The sequence below is a fragment of the Gymnoscopelus microlampas genome (genome assembly GCF_963454915.1).
Source record: "Gymnoscopelus microlampas genome assembly, chromosome: 12".
Taxonomy (NCBI): Eukaryota; Metazoa; Chordata; class Actinopteri; order Myctophiformes; family Myctophidae; genus Gymnoscopelus; species Gymnoscopelus microlampas.
In genome coordinates this window covers 29,761,568-29,777,988 of record NC_139949.1, presented here as the reverse complement: position 1 = coordinate 29,777,988, position 16,421 = coordinate 29,761,568, and the positions used below count along the sequence as shown (strand labels likewise).

The 16,421-nt window shown below is 40.9% G+C and overlaps 1 protein-coding gene across 2 annotated transcripts in view; it reads right to left on the bottom strand.

The window, feature by feature from the left end:
• The window catches only part of c2cd2l (c2cd2 like), a 23,081-nt gene extending 6,678 nt beyond the window's left edge, over positions 1–16,403 (bottom strand). The window contains exons 1-10 of one of the 2 annotated variants that reach the window (XM_084074763.1): positions 16,134–16,403; positions 15,048–15,492; positions 7,177–7,272; positions 6,289–6,408; positions 5,916–6,026; positions 5,388–5,501; positions 3,250–3,352; positions 2,362–2,494; positions 1,980–2,044; positions 1,511–1,632 (exon numbers count right to left, since the gene is read on the bottom strand). In XM_084074763.1, coding sequence (XP_083930889.1) covers positions 1,511–1,632; positions 1,980–2,044; positions 2,362–2,494; positions 3,250–3,352; positions 5,388–5,501; positions 5,916–6,026; positions 6,289–6,408; positions 7,177–7,272; positions 15,048–15,422 — 1,239 coding nt within the window. In that variant the 5' untranslated portion in view covers positions 15,423–15,492; positions 16,134–16,403. The remainder of the gene's footprint in view (positions 1–1,510; positions 1,633–1,979; positions 2,045–2,361; positions 2,495–3,249; positions 3,353–5,387; positions 5,502–5,915; positions 6,027–6,288; positions 6,409–7,176; positions 7,273–15,047; positions 15,493–16,133) is intronic. The other variant, XM_084074764.1, reaches the window with a different exon arrangement.
• Between the last annotated feature and the right edge of the window lie 18 nt (positions 16,404–16,421).

The window sequence follows — 16,421 nt, the reverse complement described above, 5'->3', positions numbered from 1 at the left end:
AGGGGGGGGGCTGTCTTTGTCTTCTATGTGTATTAATAAACTGCTAATGAAGAATGAACTCTGAGTAGTGTCAGACCGAGGAAGACAGCTGATGATTCCTGTGTCTATAATTTTGCTATTCTTCTTCCGCTTATTTATTTTTGTTCACATCATTTTGAGTAAGCATTCTATCAGGACATCTTTGCGGAGAAGCATAGAACTTGCAATGTACTTAATCTGTATAAAGCTGTGTATCTGGGACTGTTTGCACTGATTACAACCTGGTGGGTCATAACGTTTGCATTGGTGGCATATTTGGGCTGCTAACATATTATTATGTAGAATCCAAAATGTTTTTTTGTTTTGTTAAATTATTTAGGTTAACAGCCTTTTTTGTACCATTTGACATATTTTTGCCATTTAGGCGCATGTGCGAGGAAACCTAAACTAAGTCACACTAGGGAGTATAGGCCATTATACTAAAAGGGGAGTGAACTGCATGATCCTTTTCAATTAGGAGTTGGTCGATTTTACCAGAGGTGGCCAGTGTCATGAGGAGCTGATTTAGGCAAAAATATAATTTTCCTCAAAAATGACTTAGGCCATTAGTTTAGCAAGGTGACGCAATGCTACTTATACAATTAATTATGCAAGTCATTGCTGGGATGAAAATTAAACAAGTTCTTGAGAATGGATGATGCTGTCATACAACATACACTATTGACTGCTCTAGCTCAAGGCTAGCCCACAGGCTTCCTGTCACACTAGTGTATTACAGATAGCAATGCACTGTGGATGTTTGCCAGAAAGCATGTCTTATCATCATGTCCATGTATTATAATAGTGGCTTAGGAATGATTTATACTTAGTTACATGCCGGTGTCTCACATCGAAAGTAGCTGTGACATGTTGTGAGCGTGTGTGTGAGCTTGTAGACTCGGCTATTTTCGGTGTGAGACATGATGCGCTACCAAATATGAATCAGACTTTATTCTCTTTTCACAATGGCATGTATTCTATACCTGCAGTGTCCATGTATGAATGTGTTTGTAATTGTATACAATGGATTGCGTTACGCACAAACAGAAATAAATACAAAAAGAGTGATGGAGAAACATTACAACAAAAGGACTGTGGTTGCTGTTTGCAGGTTTTTTAAATTGGCATTATGACAAGAAGAAGTAGGACTCAAGCTGCATTTATTACACTCCCTACAGGTTATCTATTTTTAGAGTATAGATGGCGGTGTAGAGTGAATGTGAAGCATTTGCAGGGATACCAGAGGTCTTCATGTTCTCTTTGGGAATAGTAACAACAGTGACTGAGAACAGCATTGCAAGAAGGTAAGAAGCTAAAGGAAACTATAAATAAACCGGGACGCCATTCTATTATATTTGCATAATCCAATTAAACGTTTTCCATCTTATACAAAAATCTGTATGCTAACAAAATGACAAGCAAAAAACATACCTTTTTTTGCAACAGATTATAGAAGAACTGCACCAAATGACTGGTTTAAATTATCACTCACCTCTAAGGTGACAGTAGCGCTTGGTGCCAAACCATGGCCTGGGCTGACAGACAGTACATGTTGTCCGGAAGGAATTCTGCAAGAGAGGTCCAAAGTGATGGAGGCGTAACCCGGCAAGTAACCTACCAGAAAGACATATTTACTCAGTCATTTACAATACCAAACAAAGCAACATTGCAAACCAAAGACTGGGAAAACGTTTACCTGCAAATGAAAAACATCTGACATGCATGTATCATTCATTGCATAAGTGGTTGTCTGTGATATTAGCATCCTTACCATTGTACATGTACCAAATATTCGCAAATGAGGTTAAACTGAAAAAACTAAGAGCGTTATTTGGGTTTCAGTGGGTGATCTATGACTGTGTGTTTGATTTAGCCTCCCCAGTTTGGACAGTACTGCTGAGGAGGCGTCTGATCCGCAGCCAAAATTAAAAAGCTATCGAGTGCCTTTTTTATTGCCTTACGTTCCCTGATGGTCTTGCGCTCCAAAAGCCTTACTCTCATCTCTTTGGTTTCTGGGCCGACATCCCTGCAACACAAAATGTTAACAGTTAGAAGTTAAAAGCCGTCAGCATAAATGAGGTTATGTTAAAATTCTAGTTTGGTAAAGGCTAGCGATCCACAAAACATTGTAAGTCTTTGTGAGACTTTGTGAAGACAGCAGGTGGACTATCTTCAGAGTATATGGGTACAGTGAAAATATATATTTTTGAGACCTACTACAACAAAGTAAGGGAACAATCAAACATTTGGTGTCCACAATATAGACTCTTCTTATTTACTAATAATACGTGTGAATTCTGCTTCATGGTGTATTGTCTCCTCAGTCATGTAATGTTTTCTCACAGATATATGTCTTCACTCCACTCCAGTGAACAGGGAGGGTCACTTGGCAGAGACAAGAAGTGTGTTCTGCTTTCTGTGGAGGGCTGGTTCAGGCTCACCACACAACACAGCTCCGCTGGTGTAGACCACTGGCCTGCAGGAAGACACACACAGAGTATGTAAGTAAGTTGAATATCCTACTACTTTAATTGAAATGACCACACTGTGGTCTACGTCCGTCGTCCGGGGTTGGCCAGCACACGAGCACTCAACTTGCCTCCAAACTTGCCACAGACTATTGATCAGTGCTCTGGCTTCTTTCCCCACCTTCAATGTACTTACATACATGTATTGTACAGTTAATATAAAACTAAATTATTCTTATTCAGGCACATTTTAGCCACTTTTTTGGGTCCACTAGGACCCCACCCTACTGCGCATGTGTGACATAGGCGCACACTGTTACCAAGGTTTCCAATGCTTAGCGGCAAACCACCTAATTTGGAGCACGATGCCAGCATGAAATTGCCATAAAGGACAACTTTGCTTTTTTACAACCAAGGTTTATGTTTTAGCTTGTAATCAAAGTAAATAAAAGATGAGTGTTAAAATAAGAGGGTAATAAATAATAAGAAATAGTCGGGTTATTGTGTAAAAAAAATACATATTTAGCCACCTGTCCGAATGCCCCAACTGTAAAAAAAGATCAGCAACAGCAACGATATAAACAAAGTCGCTGTCGGTCAGAAACCTTGTATTCTCCTTTTTTTTATTTTTTTAAAGGAATGCCTTACTATTTTTGAAACATTTTGAAAGTGATCATTCCCCAGTAATATACAGTATGTGTGCATGTAAGCTTAGTCAGTGACCAGATAGGGTCTGAGAAGGCTGAGAAGAAGAACAGCTGACCTCCTTTGTGGCAGGTTGCCTTGATCTGCCGAAGTCGGAGCCGTTGTACCGAGACGCTATGAGATGGAGGATTCAGACCCACTGGCAGATGCTCTGTGGAGATCTGAGAGCAAAGGAAAAGACCATGTAGTATACAAGCCACACACACACACACACACACACACACAAGTATTGTGGGGAAAGCTTTCACAGAAAATAGCAGATCTACAAGCTCACAACGCGGCGTTTGTCAATCTGCTATTTTTGGGCGAAACCTTTCCCCACATAACACATAACACATAACAGAAAACAGCCTGACAGCGCGTTGTGGGTTCGAGTCCAGATCACGGCGGCCTTTGCTGCATGTCACTCTCCATATCTCTCTCCCCATTTCCTGTCAGCCTACTGTCCTATCAATAATAAAGGCATAAAAATACAAAAAGAAAGAAAATAAAATACACTAGTATAGAGCCCTGAGGGACTCCGCTCAACAATATGGGGTTTAAGTGGTTATGGACAGATGGACAAACTCAGATGGCCTTTCTTCCCTTCTCTCTCCCTATAAAATACCAAGCAATTAGCCAGACATTCTGTGTTTTGGTTACACAGAATGTAACATAAATCTCTCACTTCTCTGAGACTAGTCCAGAAGTCCACTGCAACTTTTTGCAGCCGAACTTCACTACACATACTGAAACTCTTTGACTCTATCAAGACATTATGCCCTTTTGGGGTTATAGAACCCCATCACAGATGCTGGACTGTGTCTGAAAATCTCTGTTTTTGTTGTTTGTCGTGCTTACACGATCAACCTTCACCACTCTCTGGAAAATAGACCACATTGGTACGCCTAGCCCTGACTTAAAGCCATTCCACTTTAAGAACAACATTCACACATAGCTCTGAGTACATTTTTGAAAATAATGTTACCCATGCATTTAGTCAACATCTAATCTCTCAAGACAGATTCAGAGCTCTGCAAATTCAAAGGGGGAAGGAAAAAAAAAAGTTCCCCCTTTTTTGCAGATGGGTTCCCAGTTTAGTCAAAATCTGATCTTTATCCCGATATCAAGTAAAGACCCCTACACACTGTTTTATTTTTCTAGCATGTTTGATATTTGGGTCTGTCGGCCCGAGGAGAGCCACGCTACAGCCAATGAGAGCACATTACAGCCACGCAGCGTGGCTAGTTCTCCCGCATAGAACCGCAATATTTCCGTCCAGACAGTCCTGTATTAAGTTAAACATTATAAAACAGATTGAGAGAGTGAGCGAGTCTGCTCGAGGATGGGGCTATTTATTTGAGAGGAATTGCTCAGACAGAGAGAGAGAGCTGTGTGTGTGTGTGTGTGTGTGTGTGTGTGTGTGTGTGTGTGTGTGTGTGTGTGTGTGTGTGTGTGTGTGTGTGTGTGTGTGTGTGTGTGTGTGTGTGTGTGTGTGTGTGTATCTGAACAGTGCTGCCAGATTTTGCGAGAGACATAAGCAACCAGGTCTATGAAAACAAGCCCAACAAAAGCAACTAGGCCGCATGGGCACTTTAACCTATATACAAATGAAATAGCCGATCTACAAGCTCACAAGGCGTTGCAGCTATTTTCAAAGAAAAAAAACAACATTAGGAAACAAGGCCAAATAAGCAACTACACTTTAGAAATAAGCTAAAAAAAACGCGACCACCAATATTTTTTACAAGCAACTCGCTTATAATAAGCAGACACGGCAACACTGCTTCTGATCTGAAATGCATCGTGGTTGACTTTTTGAAACGTTTGTTTTCAGAGAGAGAGACATACAGAGAAATAGAGAATTATTTAATGCGAATCATTAGCGTCCTGTATAGGTCTCGCGCATAAATCACGGGAGCCTTTCACATTTTCGTGAGACGTTTGGAATAAAAACAAATGTATGTATTGGGTCGCGATCACATCGTGGTGAAATATCTTGCAATGAGTGAACCCCTGTCGCCGACAAATCAACCGTGCCAGAACCGCAACGATATAAATAGCCCGATTTCAAGAAAGAGACTTGGGTAGTGTGAAGTTCTTAACAAACTGTTTCCTCGCCGACCACTTCAAATATCGTACAGTGTGTAGGGGCCCTAAGTAGGAAACTCCTCCAGAGCAAATGTTTTATACAAAAGGTAAGAGAAGGATTCTCACTGCAGGACTGGACACACAAGCTGTGAGGTTAAGGACCATGGCTGGCTGAGTGCTGAACAAGGTATCCTCTACCAGCTCCCTGATCATGTCCAGGTCCACCTCACCATCACTGCCCTGGGGAGAAAAAGAAGAAATACTGTAGAGCTGACTTTCAACTAAACATGATAAGTTATGACACATAAAATGTCAGCAGATGCAAGAACTAATGCCGACTACGGTGACTGATCAGATCGATTTGTGTCGCCTCACACATCCGGTACAGATGACAATCAGCTGATGGCTGACTTCTGCGTCTGTGGGAGAGCATATAACTCTCCATACCAGGAGGTGGCAGTAGTCTGTAACTTGGGGAGAACTGACTGTTGATATAATTGGCTCATATTATGATAAATGTCTGGGTGAATACGTGAATGCACTCTGGCTTTTCACTCGACACCGTTTTGGTGTATCAGGGTCTTTAAGAGAACTGCACAGATTCTGATGCCTTCTGCACCAAGCCATCACGTGATATTAGGAGTGGTGTCCAACCTTTCTCTGGATCCTGCGTGGACAAACAGTGAGGTTGAAAGATGGCTGCTTGGATAGAGTCCAGGACACCAGCATGCCCTCCTCCTCCACCTCCTCAAGACACACCACCAACTGATGGAGCAGCCAAGGGGAGACACATACCACACAGAGACAGGAAAGCGGTTGAAAGACGTAAGGCAGTGAGGCGCTTTACGGTACAATAACATGATTGAATATTAAAGAGATAAATTGAGATACAGCACTGACTGTTGAATGATAGAATGCCAAACAATCATTATGCTTCATTGCTCATGTAAATTATACTTTTGCATAACAATGCAAATAAATCTTCAGTGATCCCTAAATGCAAAATCTCAACCCTAGATTAGCATACCGTTGCCATCATAGGCTCTATGGTGATCTGGTAGGTTTCCATGGAAACGGCAGCAGGTGACTGCTGGGTGACTGTCACTGGAAATGTCATTGTGTCCACTTTACATTTACATTGTAAAACCTTGAGAAAACAAAATAAAGAAAGTTGTCACAAGTTGACATTAAAGGACAAGTCCGGAATAAAACAACATAGCCTTTTTGTATGACTTATATTGGTCCCAAATGGCAGAATTGCCCCTGTTGTCCAGTTTCCCAAGCAGTCCCCATAGCATAGAGCAGAGCTATAAGCATATCGCTACATATGCTATTTGTTGCGGTCAAACGCTTTTTTCCCCCATGAATCTGTTATTAGTTACCGTGTGTAATGACCACGAATAACAGATTCATGAAAAAAAAAAAAACTTTTGACCGCAACAAATAGCATACTTAGCAATATGCTTTCCGGCTCCACTCTATGCTATGGAGGAGGCTGCTGGGGAAACTGGACGACAGGGGCAATTCTGCAAATAGACCCCATGGCCAGTCATTTGGATCAATATAAGTAGGGAAAAAAAGGCTATATGTTATTTTAGTCCGGACTTGTCCTTTAAAATGGGAAATACTCAATAACGTCTATTGTCTAAATGTAACTTCTAAAATATCAAAAAAGATCCACAACCAGAATCAAAGCAAATGCCACCATACTCAAACCAGTATAGGTATGATAGCTGGTCTTTAAAATAGATACAGGTACTATGCACTAATCTGCCCCACATATGAAAAACTATATTAGGTTACAAGAAGATTGACCAATATATTCTACATCCCCCTTGATACAAACTTCATTTTTGTGATAGAGATCGAGATTTAAAACTATGAAAGGCTGATGAGTCAAGGTGACTTTACTTACCATACTTTGGACTGATTGGTTAGTGCAGGTGACACTGTCTATTGCAGCAGAGGAGTTTAGCTGGAGACTGCTGTCAAACGTTATCTGAATGGAGCTCTAATGGAGAAAAGGGAAACATAATGAACCTTTCACTAGAGAAGATTAAAAGAGGGGAATAAATGATTGAACGGCAGTCATTTTAATAGGATTGGTCTGACTGTTTACTCTGCTTAATGATTATCTCTGGTGCATTTGCTTATCAGATGTTTGTTGCAGTTCCACTGTAACATGCTAATTGCTAATTGACAACAGCATTCAGTGACTTTAAGTCAATTTATTAAACAGAATGAATCCATCCATATTTGCTCAAGATCAAATGGAACCTCAATAGTTCCCTGTTGAGACAATTTCCTCATCTTTGCTTATATACATCGGATCACAATGAAAGTTAGACTTTGAAGCTTAGTGACTGGGTCCCCTCTGCTGACAAGTGCCGGGAGATATTGGCACAGACATGCAACATATGCTCAAATCACAAGGGCAGTACAGAGTACAGACTACAGAGTAAATGCAATCACAAATGAGCCCTTGTAACGGACACAGAAGTTGTGGATTCACAGGCTGATTCTTCAGGGTGGGTGGTCAACCTTGGCATTCAGAAAGCACAACACTAAAAATAGCTCCTATATCTTTAAAGCAAAACGCTCTCCGCGTAATACCTAAGTGACAACGACAGAAAGGTCGCATGTTACAGTTTAAATGTGTTTCTTTACCGAGTACGGTATTTACTGCCATCTATGAGAACACTTGATGACTATGTCATTCACTATTAGTCTGTACCTGGCTGCGCCAGAGGATTAGGAGGTCTGATTCACTAGCTAGCTTTAAATGGCTCAGGACATGCAAGAGGATAGGAAACAAATACCCTATAGTCAGAGCATAAGGTCTAAGTCCAACACCCATCAAACAGAGCTATGGGGGTAGGGCTGTGTGTGTGTGTGTGTGTGTGTGTGTGTGTGTGTGTGTGTGTGTGTGTGTGTGTGTGTGTGTGTGTGTGTGTGTGTGTGTGTGTGTGTGTGTGTGTGTGTGTGTGTGTGTGTGTGTGTGTGTGTGTGTGTGTGTCTGTGCATGAAGTAGTATTTGGTGATCTAACCAGAAGGGCAGGAAGCCAAGAACAATGCTGCAAGCATACGCAGGATCTGTGGATCAACACTGCAGTCACATGATTACACTATACAACATGCTGTGTGTGTTTACTTCGGTTTGGCCGGGCCCTGGAAAGTGCTCAGTCACCCCCAGTCATGTCACCAAACAGGACAGCATGATGGCTCGTATTTCAGATGGTGGCATGTTCATAGGGATATAATTGATCATGACGTTGTCATAACTACATATGAAGCCAGCTGATTGATTTCACACAATGAAGTTGCAAGCCTAAAATAGCAGATCTACAAACGCGCAGATCTATTTTCGTCTCGCTAACTAACTCGATCATGATGGCGTAACCAGATTTTCATCTACAAGCCAATGAAGCCATCACTGTCCAACAGAGTGCGTCTGTACTCTACAGTGGGCATTTCTGGAGAGACATTCTTCCTGAGGACATCCATGGTGCCACTTCAGATTTGTCAGCAACTAACCTCTGGGTCTGGCTAACAGCCTTTGAAGGTCATGTGGACCACCCATTATGTCTACCCTCTGGCTTTTGTTGACCCTCATTCTTTTTTCACACCCTTTTTTTAGCATCACACTATAGTGCAGTGTTGAACCAACATTTCACTGCACATACACATACTGTGTGGGCATGTGATAAATAATACAATATTCGAATGTTGTTTCTAAGTCGGTGTCGGACATGCCGATGTCGCAGACTTTATTTTCTGTGATTTGGAGTCCACCAAAACATCTGAACTTAATAATTGTCTAATCGGGCAGCGGTTCCTGGTATAAATAACAACGAATTCACCATTGTAAAAGTTGGACTTGTTACAGCTGCCAGAATCCTGCTGCGGAATCGGAAGACCCCTAGAACACCTGAGCTTAAAGAATGGAATGAAGAAATGATGATTACATCATATGAATATATGTTGGGTAGAGTGAATGGAGAAGGAAAGATGAAGGACACATGGGACAGATTTTGGACATATATGAACCTTCTCTGATATTGGGATTGCTAGACAGCATTTATTTTGTTTTTTATTTCTTGGAATGGCTGTACTGTTGTTTTATGCTGTATGCTGTTTTGTACCACTGAAGTTACATTTTGTACCATATTGAAAAACAAATAAACATTTGAATTACAAAAAAAAATAATAATAATTGTCTAATCGGTTTGCTTTGCAATTATAAAAGCATCAAATCAGTATTTAAGTCATCCAATCTGAAATGTGCAAATGTCAGTACACTGCCATCCAGTCAGAATTGCCGTTACTTCTTGTAGAGACTTGTAGAGTCCATTCAATCAGAATGTTCTATGGCTCAAAAGTGATTAAAAACTTTCAATATAATGTATGTTACATATCATTTAATTACATTTTATTTGCTCAACTAATATTAGGATCTTTATGGAACAGGCCTCTTGGTTTTACAGTAAGTAAAGAAATCAGGTGGCTCCAAGTTTTTAATGTAATGTTAAACCTTGTCACTAAGTTATAATACCTGAGCAGACTCTGGGCGAGTCTTTTTTGTGAGATTGTGATTATATTTAGGGGCTCCCTCCCACAGTAAACGTTGGTCAAATTAGACATTTCTTCTGAATCTAGATGCTCTGCAAATGGCTATGGAGTATTAAGTTGCCTCACACATCAGTCAGAGATAACACCAAAGCTTCATTTAGATTCAAGTGCTTTGCAAATCTAGCCTGGTGCAGAATTGAGACCAGGAAGATGCAAAGCATTGTAGTTTAATAGTTGCAGTGTGTTCCACTTTCTCATTTTCAAGGAGTACAGTGTGTCTTGTGCTTATTCATGTTACATTATACTACTACAGTATATGTGTTTGCCTGGAGACAGGTACAGTTGAAATCAGATCAGGGAAGTTGTTTCATTGTGTGAAGTAGGCTAAGCTCAGTACAGTCATTATCCTGCTTACTTTGATAGCATCTTGTTTAATGTGCATTAGTCAGAATGACACCTAACAATAACCATGAATCAGTGGAGCAGATGTGCACGTGGTCAAATATATACATGTAAGTGCATGGTAAATAAGAGGATGTCCTTCTGTTGACATTATTACCCATAACCAGCTGTGCTGAAGCCAAATCCCTGGATTAGTGATGACCTTATGAACCTTTATCATCAAACCAGAGGTAAACTCAAGACACCCATGGTGAAGATCATGGCAGTAGCACGCCAGTGTCGCAAACTGAACACTAACAAGCTTACAATGTATCACTTTGTGAGATTACAGATCGGCTATTTTTGGTGTGAGACATGGTGCGCAACCAAAAATCTGGCATTACATGTCTATTGCTACACCAATGTTAATTTTACAACAACAGAGGTGATGTGAAGCTCACTTGTCTGTTGTGCCCGTCAGATGTGCCTGTGTCCAATGAACACAGGGCACATTCTAATAATAAATAATATAATTATTATAAATAACAAAATTAACTTCATTTTACATATCAAGATATTACGCAATCAAGTCTCCTGGCTGGCTAGCCATGCTCAGGGAAAGAGTAGAACACACCTTCAACACTAACCTCTTCTTCTACTCTAAACCCAGAACAATTGCACCGTTTCCCATTCAAAGGCCGAAATAATATGCTATAAACATGCTATTAACAAGTCCTTCTTAAAGGGCAAGACCACTTTGGCAGAGGTTTCGGTTGTGTAGTTACTTTGCCATGATGTAACTCCAAAGGTGTACAAGAAATCAAAAATAATTCCTCCATTGATTATAAATGTTTTAAATAAAAATGTCAGGTTCCTGTTGATTTGACTATTGTCATTAGGAAGAAAACCCGGACTGGATCGGTGTATCCGGATCTTCAAATAGTTAAATCAACAGGAAGTTGACATTTTTATAAAAAAAATCAAACAGTACTGGGTTTGGTGATGTTCTATATTGTCTGAATCAGCTTTATTTGTGTTCGTTTACAAGCTAAAAGAGTGACTTTGAGAGCTGTTTCACCGTACAGTGTTAAGTCAATGAGGAGCATATTTCTAATTATCAATTTCTAATCGATGGAGCAATTCTTTTTTTTTTTTACCCACCTTTGGAGTTACATCATGGCAAGGTAACTACACAACCCAAACCTAAACCAAACTGGTCTTGCCATTTAAATGGCATGTTCATAGTCTTGTCTGTTGCTATTTGCTAACGATGTTTATTTGACATATCCCATCTTTTGCAGTGGTATGGTTTTGAATACTGGCCTTCAGGAGAGTGGATCAGGTTTCCTCTGAGAAGGCAGCATGGCCATTCAGTCACAGGGCACTGTGACTGGACTTGTAATTACTAGCAGCAAGCTTGTAACCCTGTTGGCCAGTTTCTATGGACCCAGTTGAGTAAAGGAGAGCTTGAGGATTATGTGCAACTCTATGCTACAGTGATTAGTCAGATAAGATATGGGTTGAAGAAACCATCCCAAAAGGCAGTCAAAGCCAACCTGTGGTTTTGAGCCTATGGTATCATTAACAACCAAACACAACCAAAGGAGAAGCCCTGACTGTCACCATCACAAATAACGTAATAATCATGTCATAATGTACAAACATGTGGTCCATCTAAAGTTTATTTTATAAAATGTGTATTCTATTCAGTAATGGTAAAGTAAAACATTAAAATACAAAATAATAAAATTAGGCTGCTTTAATTATCTTCCTGTGAAAACAGTAATACTGTAAAACTATGAATAATAGGACATTCCTAGCTAGATTGGAATGTTCAATGCTTGCGTTACTGTGTATGACTAAACAACAACCCTTTGATGGTGTTCTATGAGCACTGGCATGCATGTAGTAATAGAGATCCATAACAAGAATATTAAGTTGCACAGTGACCTTGTCAACCAAAACCAGCCATTAGGCTGATATATCATATAACACCCACATTCAACAACTCCTAACTTCATATATTGACAAATATGTCTTCTACATTTAATACCACATTTCAAGACATTTGCCAGATTCAGAAAGAATCAATCTTTAGCATTTTATTGCCCCCCCTATATGTATGGATGGATATATTAACATATGGACTACCCCTCAGTTATGAGCCCCTGTAATTTTCAAAATGGAGGCAATTATTACACAAATGATCTATTATGGTGAAAATAGTCAAATATTCTCTTGGATCTCATTGGTAATTGGAAGAGAAAAATAATACTATACCAAAACAAACATTCACTCCCAGTATAACAGCTGAAACAAAAGGGCTTCCTTCAACCTAATTATTTCCTAAACCTACAAACTGGAACCATTACATGGGCTTAATCATCTCAAATTCATCTAGATTAATAACCAAACTCACAGTCGGTTAATACTATAAAGGATGTCACTAGTTAATCCCTACATGATGACACTGATGCCTTTTCTTCAGTCCTCCAGTGGCACTCATGATGAAACCTAATCCTGATATGCAAGACAGGACACAATGCGCGTCTCCAGGCCCGTGACCGTAGGACACGGCAATAGCAACATTCCTGGCAGTGGCCAGGTGGCGAGTGCTTCTAAGCTATGTGAGAAGCTAACGATGATATGATATGACTCGCCTTTGGCCACCTAATACCTGCCATGCCTTCACAACCCCTAAGGCAGGTTTTTCCAAGTCAGGATGTAAGGAAGGAGAGACAGAAGACAAACAAGTCAAAGCTAAACCAAATCATGCTATACCATAAAAAGGTGTGTAGACGCAATGCTAATATACAGACAAACAACAAACCTTAGCCACACGTGAAAAGCTTAAATAAACAGTCAGAGGTCCCACCCAGAAGCATGTTAAGGGCTGGCAAGTGGCGAACCATTTCTCTCCTACTTTGAGGTCCGGTTTCCTTCCACTAATGCATTGTACCCAATCACTATTAGCCTACAATTCACATTTTAGCACAAGGGACACTTTGGCTACTTGGGGAATTAACTCCTCTCAGTTACAAGTCAGTCTCAAACCACAACGTGTCTTGCAGCCCATATTACAAAAGGCTTTGCAGTATGATATGGGGATTCAAGTCAATTTAAGTTTATGTGCATTGCCCTTAATCACTGTTACAGTCTCAAAGGGCTTCATAATTAATAAAGAAAAAACAACACTGCAAGGAAAAACTCCCATGAAAAACTCTTGACCCATGAAGGGCTTCTGTTACGATTGACACCACTGTGAACTGTGATGTCCATAACCACATATAATTCGCCATATAATTGGCCACATGTTACAGTACATTTCACCACAGTTTAACATGTTTTCATATTTGCAATTGCATTTTTCCTCTCTCTCTGAAAATGGGGGGGGGGGGGGGCACGAGACTTGCGTTTTTGAAGTGATACTGTGATACATGGCATCACACTTAACTCTTAATTCTTCAGGATCTCTCAACACAATTGTTTCACTACCTAGCGTCCCATACTCCCACAAAGCCATTTGGATTTAATTAACCCTACTTTCAACGTAATACCCGCTAAGGTTTTAAATGTTGAGGAGAACACTATAGAAAAACCATGCCGTCCCTTTCTAATCATTCTGGTTAATTACTAGTCACAGAGTAGTAAATGACATTTTGGGGTTTGTGGATGAACAAGAAAGAAGGTTGCACTGTATCTCCCAACGTTTTCCCTAACACATTTACACATGAGTGTATCAATTTCAATGCTCATACAGCCTACTGGATGTATCTGGTCTATTCCAGTTATACAGTAAGTCCACCTGAGGCATGTAAGACATTCAAGAGCATTTGAGACCTATACCACTGAGGCCCTTACTAAAGGGATCTGAGATCATCTGACCACTTAAAACTTCATCCAGAGAATCCATCCACACTTCCAGTGCTAAAAGGACAAACTGACTGGGTGGCTCACTTTGACACACAAGATCAAAAGTACTGTTTAAATAAAGTTACAAGACCTTTAGGATCTGTTGTCTGCATCCAACACACAGAGAGACAGGCTACAATCAGTCGAGGATATTGGCAGCATGGAATAGAGGTTACACAACTAATGCATGGATGCTTTTATCTATTAGGCTGTATTGTGTGGGCAATACTTAAGTACCTCCATTTGTCACAACTTCACAAGCTGTGTTGTAATAACTGACACATTTCAGAAATGTGAGAGGTGGTTGAAGCTATTACTCATCGCTTAAGCCCCATATTAAAAAATAGGAAAGAATACCCCATCTACAAGCTCACAACTCTTCACAAAGGGATGCATTGTGAGCATGTAGATGTGGCATTTTTGAATATTTTTCATCTATTTGAAATCATTATTTAATTTTTGTGTTTGCAAATTTATAAAATGGTTGGTTGATGGTGGTTAAACTATGACATACATTTCCTCTTTCCTTAAAGAGTCTGAACTACACATTGTTCCCCCACATAGACTAGAATCTGTCTAGTCTACAGTAATTTTTTTGAGCTGTGGGTGTTCGTACAATGCCAAGTTTTATTGGCCTTGATTCTTCACTCACATGCATCAGTCTGGTGATGTTATACAAGGCCCTGCCTGCCCCATCCTCATCTAAATTATTGTGACAGTCCAACTCCTACGCAAGTAGGAGTAGCAGCAGTAGCTACACACACTTACTGTATCTGCACACATCAAACATGAGAGAGATGTGCGGATCTGGATCATTTTTTATGTCAACTCATCTCTCTCTTTTAACATGATTTCAGCCACTTCTGTCTTTGCATTCCATAACAACTACCAATATGAACTCAGAGATCTCCAATTGAAACATACCCCATGTCTGCAAGCTTGCTCATTCAGAGCTCGGACCCAAGCTCTCTGCCAGTGCTCCCTGAACGACTTGAAGGAGAAGAGAGAGGCGAGCAGACCTTTAACCCCGGCCTCACAGACAGGCCCTCCTCCATCACGGCCAGAGCGCAACTTGAGCAGAAAGCCCCACACGCCTCCTCCGGCCTGGGTCTGGTGGTGCTGGGACGACGGAATGAGGGGATGCTGATAGGCGGTGTCCGCCCTGCGCTGCCTGTCTCGCTTTGCTCTCCTGAGACGTAGTGCGGTCAGCAGGTACTGGACCAGCCATGTCAGCACAATGAGCAAGGAGGTCACAAAGAGCCCCACCAGACACAACCAGCTCATGTCCTGGACCTCCATCCTCTCATAACATCATGGTCTATGGAGAAATGATCAAGGCAGTGTGAGGCAGGGTCAGCCCAATGCCTGCCTGTGAGTGAAAGCACAACAGCCAGTTAGAAGCCTATAAAAGCAGTAGTTCTCAAACTTTTTCGTGCCGAGGACCCCCCACATTGATATGGATTTGGCCGCGACCCCCAACTGTTTTGTGCCAGGGACACCCAGAAGAGAATATTTATGTTTTGTTTTTTCTGCTATATATTTTTTTAAATAGCAGATTCGTGCAGCGCTGTAAAGCTTTTTGAATAGCCACGGCATACATAGATAAGGTGGTTAAATGATTTTGATGCTGTATTAACTACTTTAGCTGGGGACCCCCTGGAACTCCCCCAAGGGCCCCTGGGGAGTCCCCGGACCCCACTTTGAGAACCAATGCTATAACGGAATGTCACAGAGAATCACAGGATAGTTACAGTACACACACCAAGATGGTGGATATGAATCATATGATGATCAACGTACTTTAAAGTCGTTGGCCTGTTTCTATATAGGTCACGTTAAAAAAAAACTGTTCAGTGCATTGAATATTGCATTGCGTAGATATAACTGGACAACGAGGTAAAGCAGCATAAAGCTATATCATATTATATTGATTCGAAAACAAAACTCGGGCTTGACTTTTTTTTTTTTAAGTTGACAATTAATTTAACAGAGATCATGCAGCCTACCTACCGCTTTAGTTTGAATGGTCCAAGCTGCTGCTGCTGCCAGTGCACACATCGAATGCAAGAGCTCGGTAACCTGAAGCCTCCATGGCGATGATGATGATGCGCAGCGTTGTGTCAACAACATGAACAACCATCTGAAAACGTTTCACTCCAAATCCCTCAGATCATCATCGGCCGTGTGTTCAGATCGATTCGACGCCGCCGCCGCCGGTGCGAACATACACTGTCATTTACTATCGATCCGACAGACTAATAACAGCCTCCTCCTCCTCCTCCTACTCCTCCTCCTGCA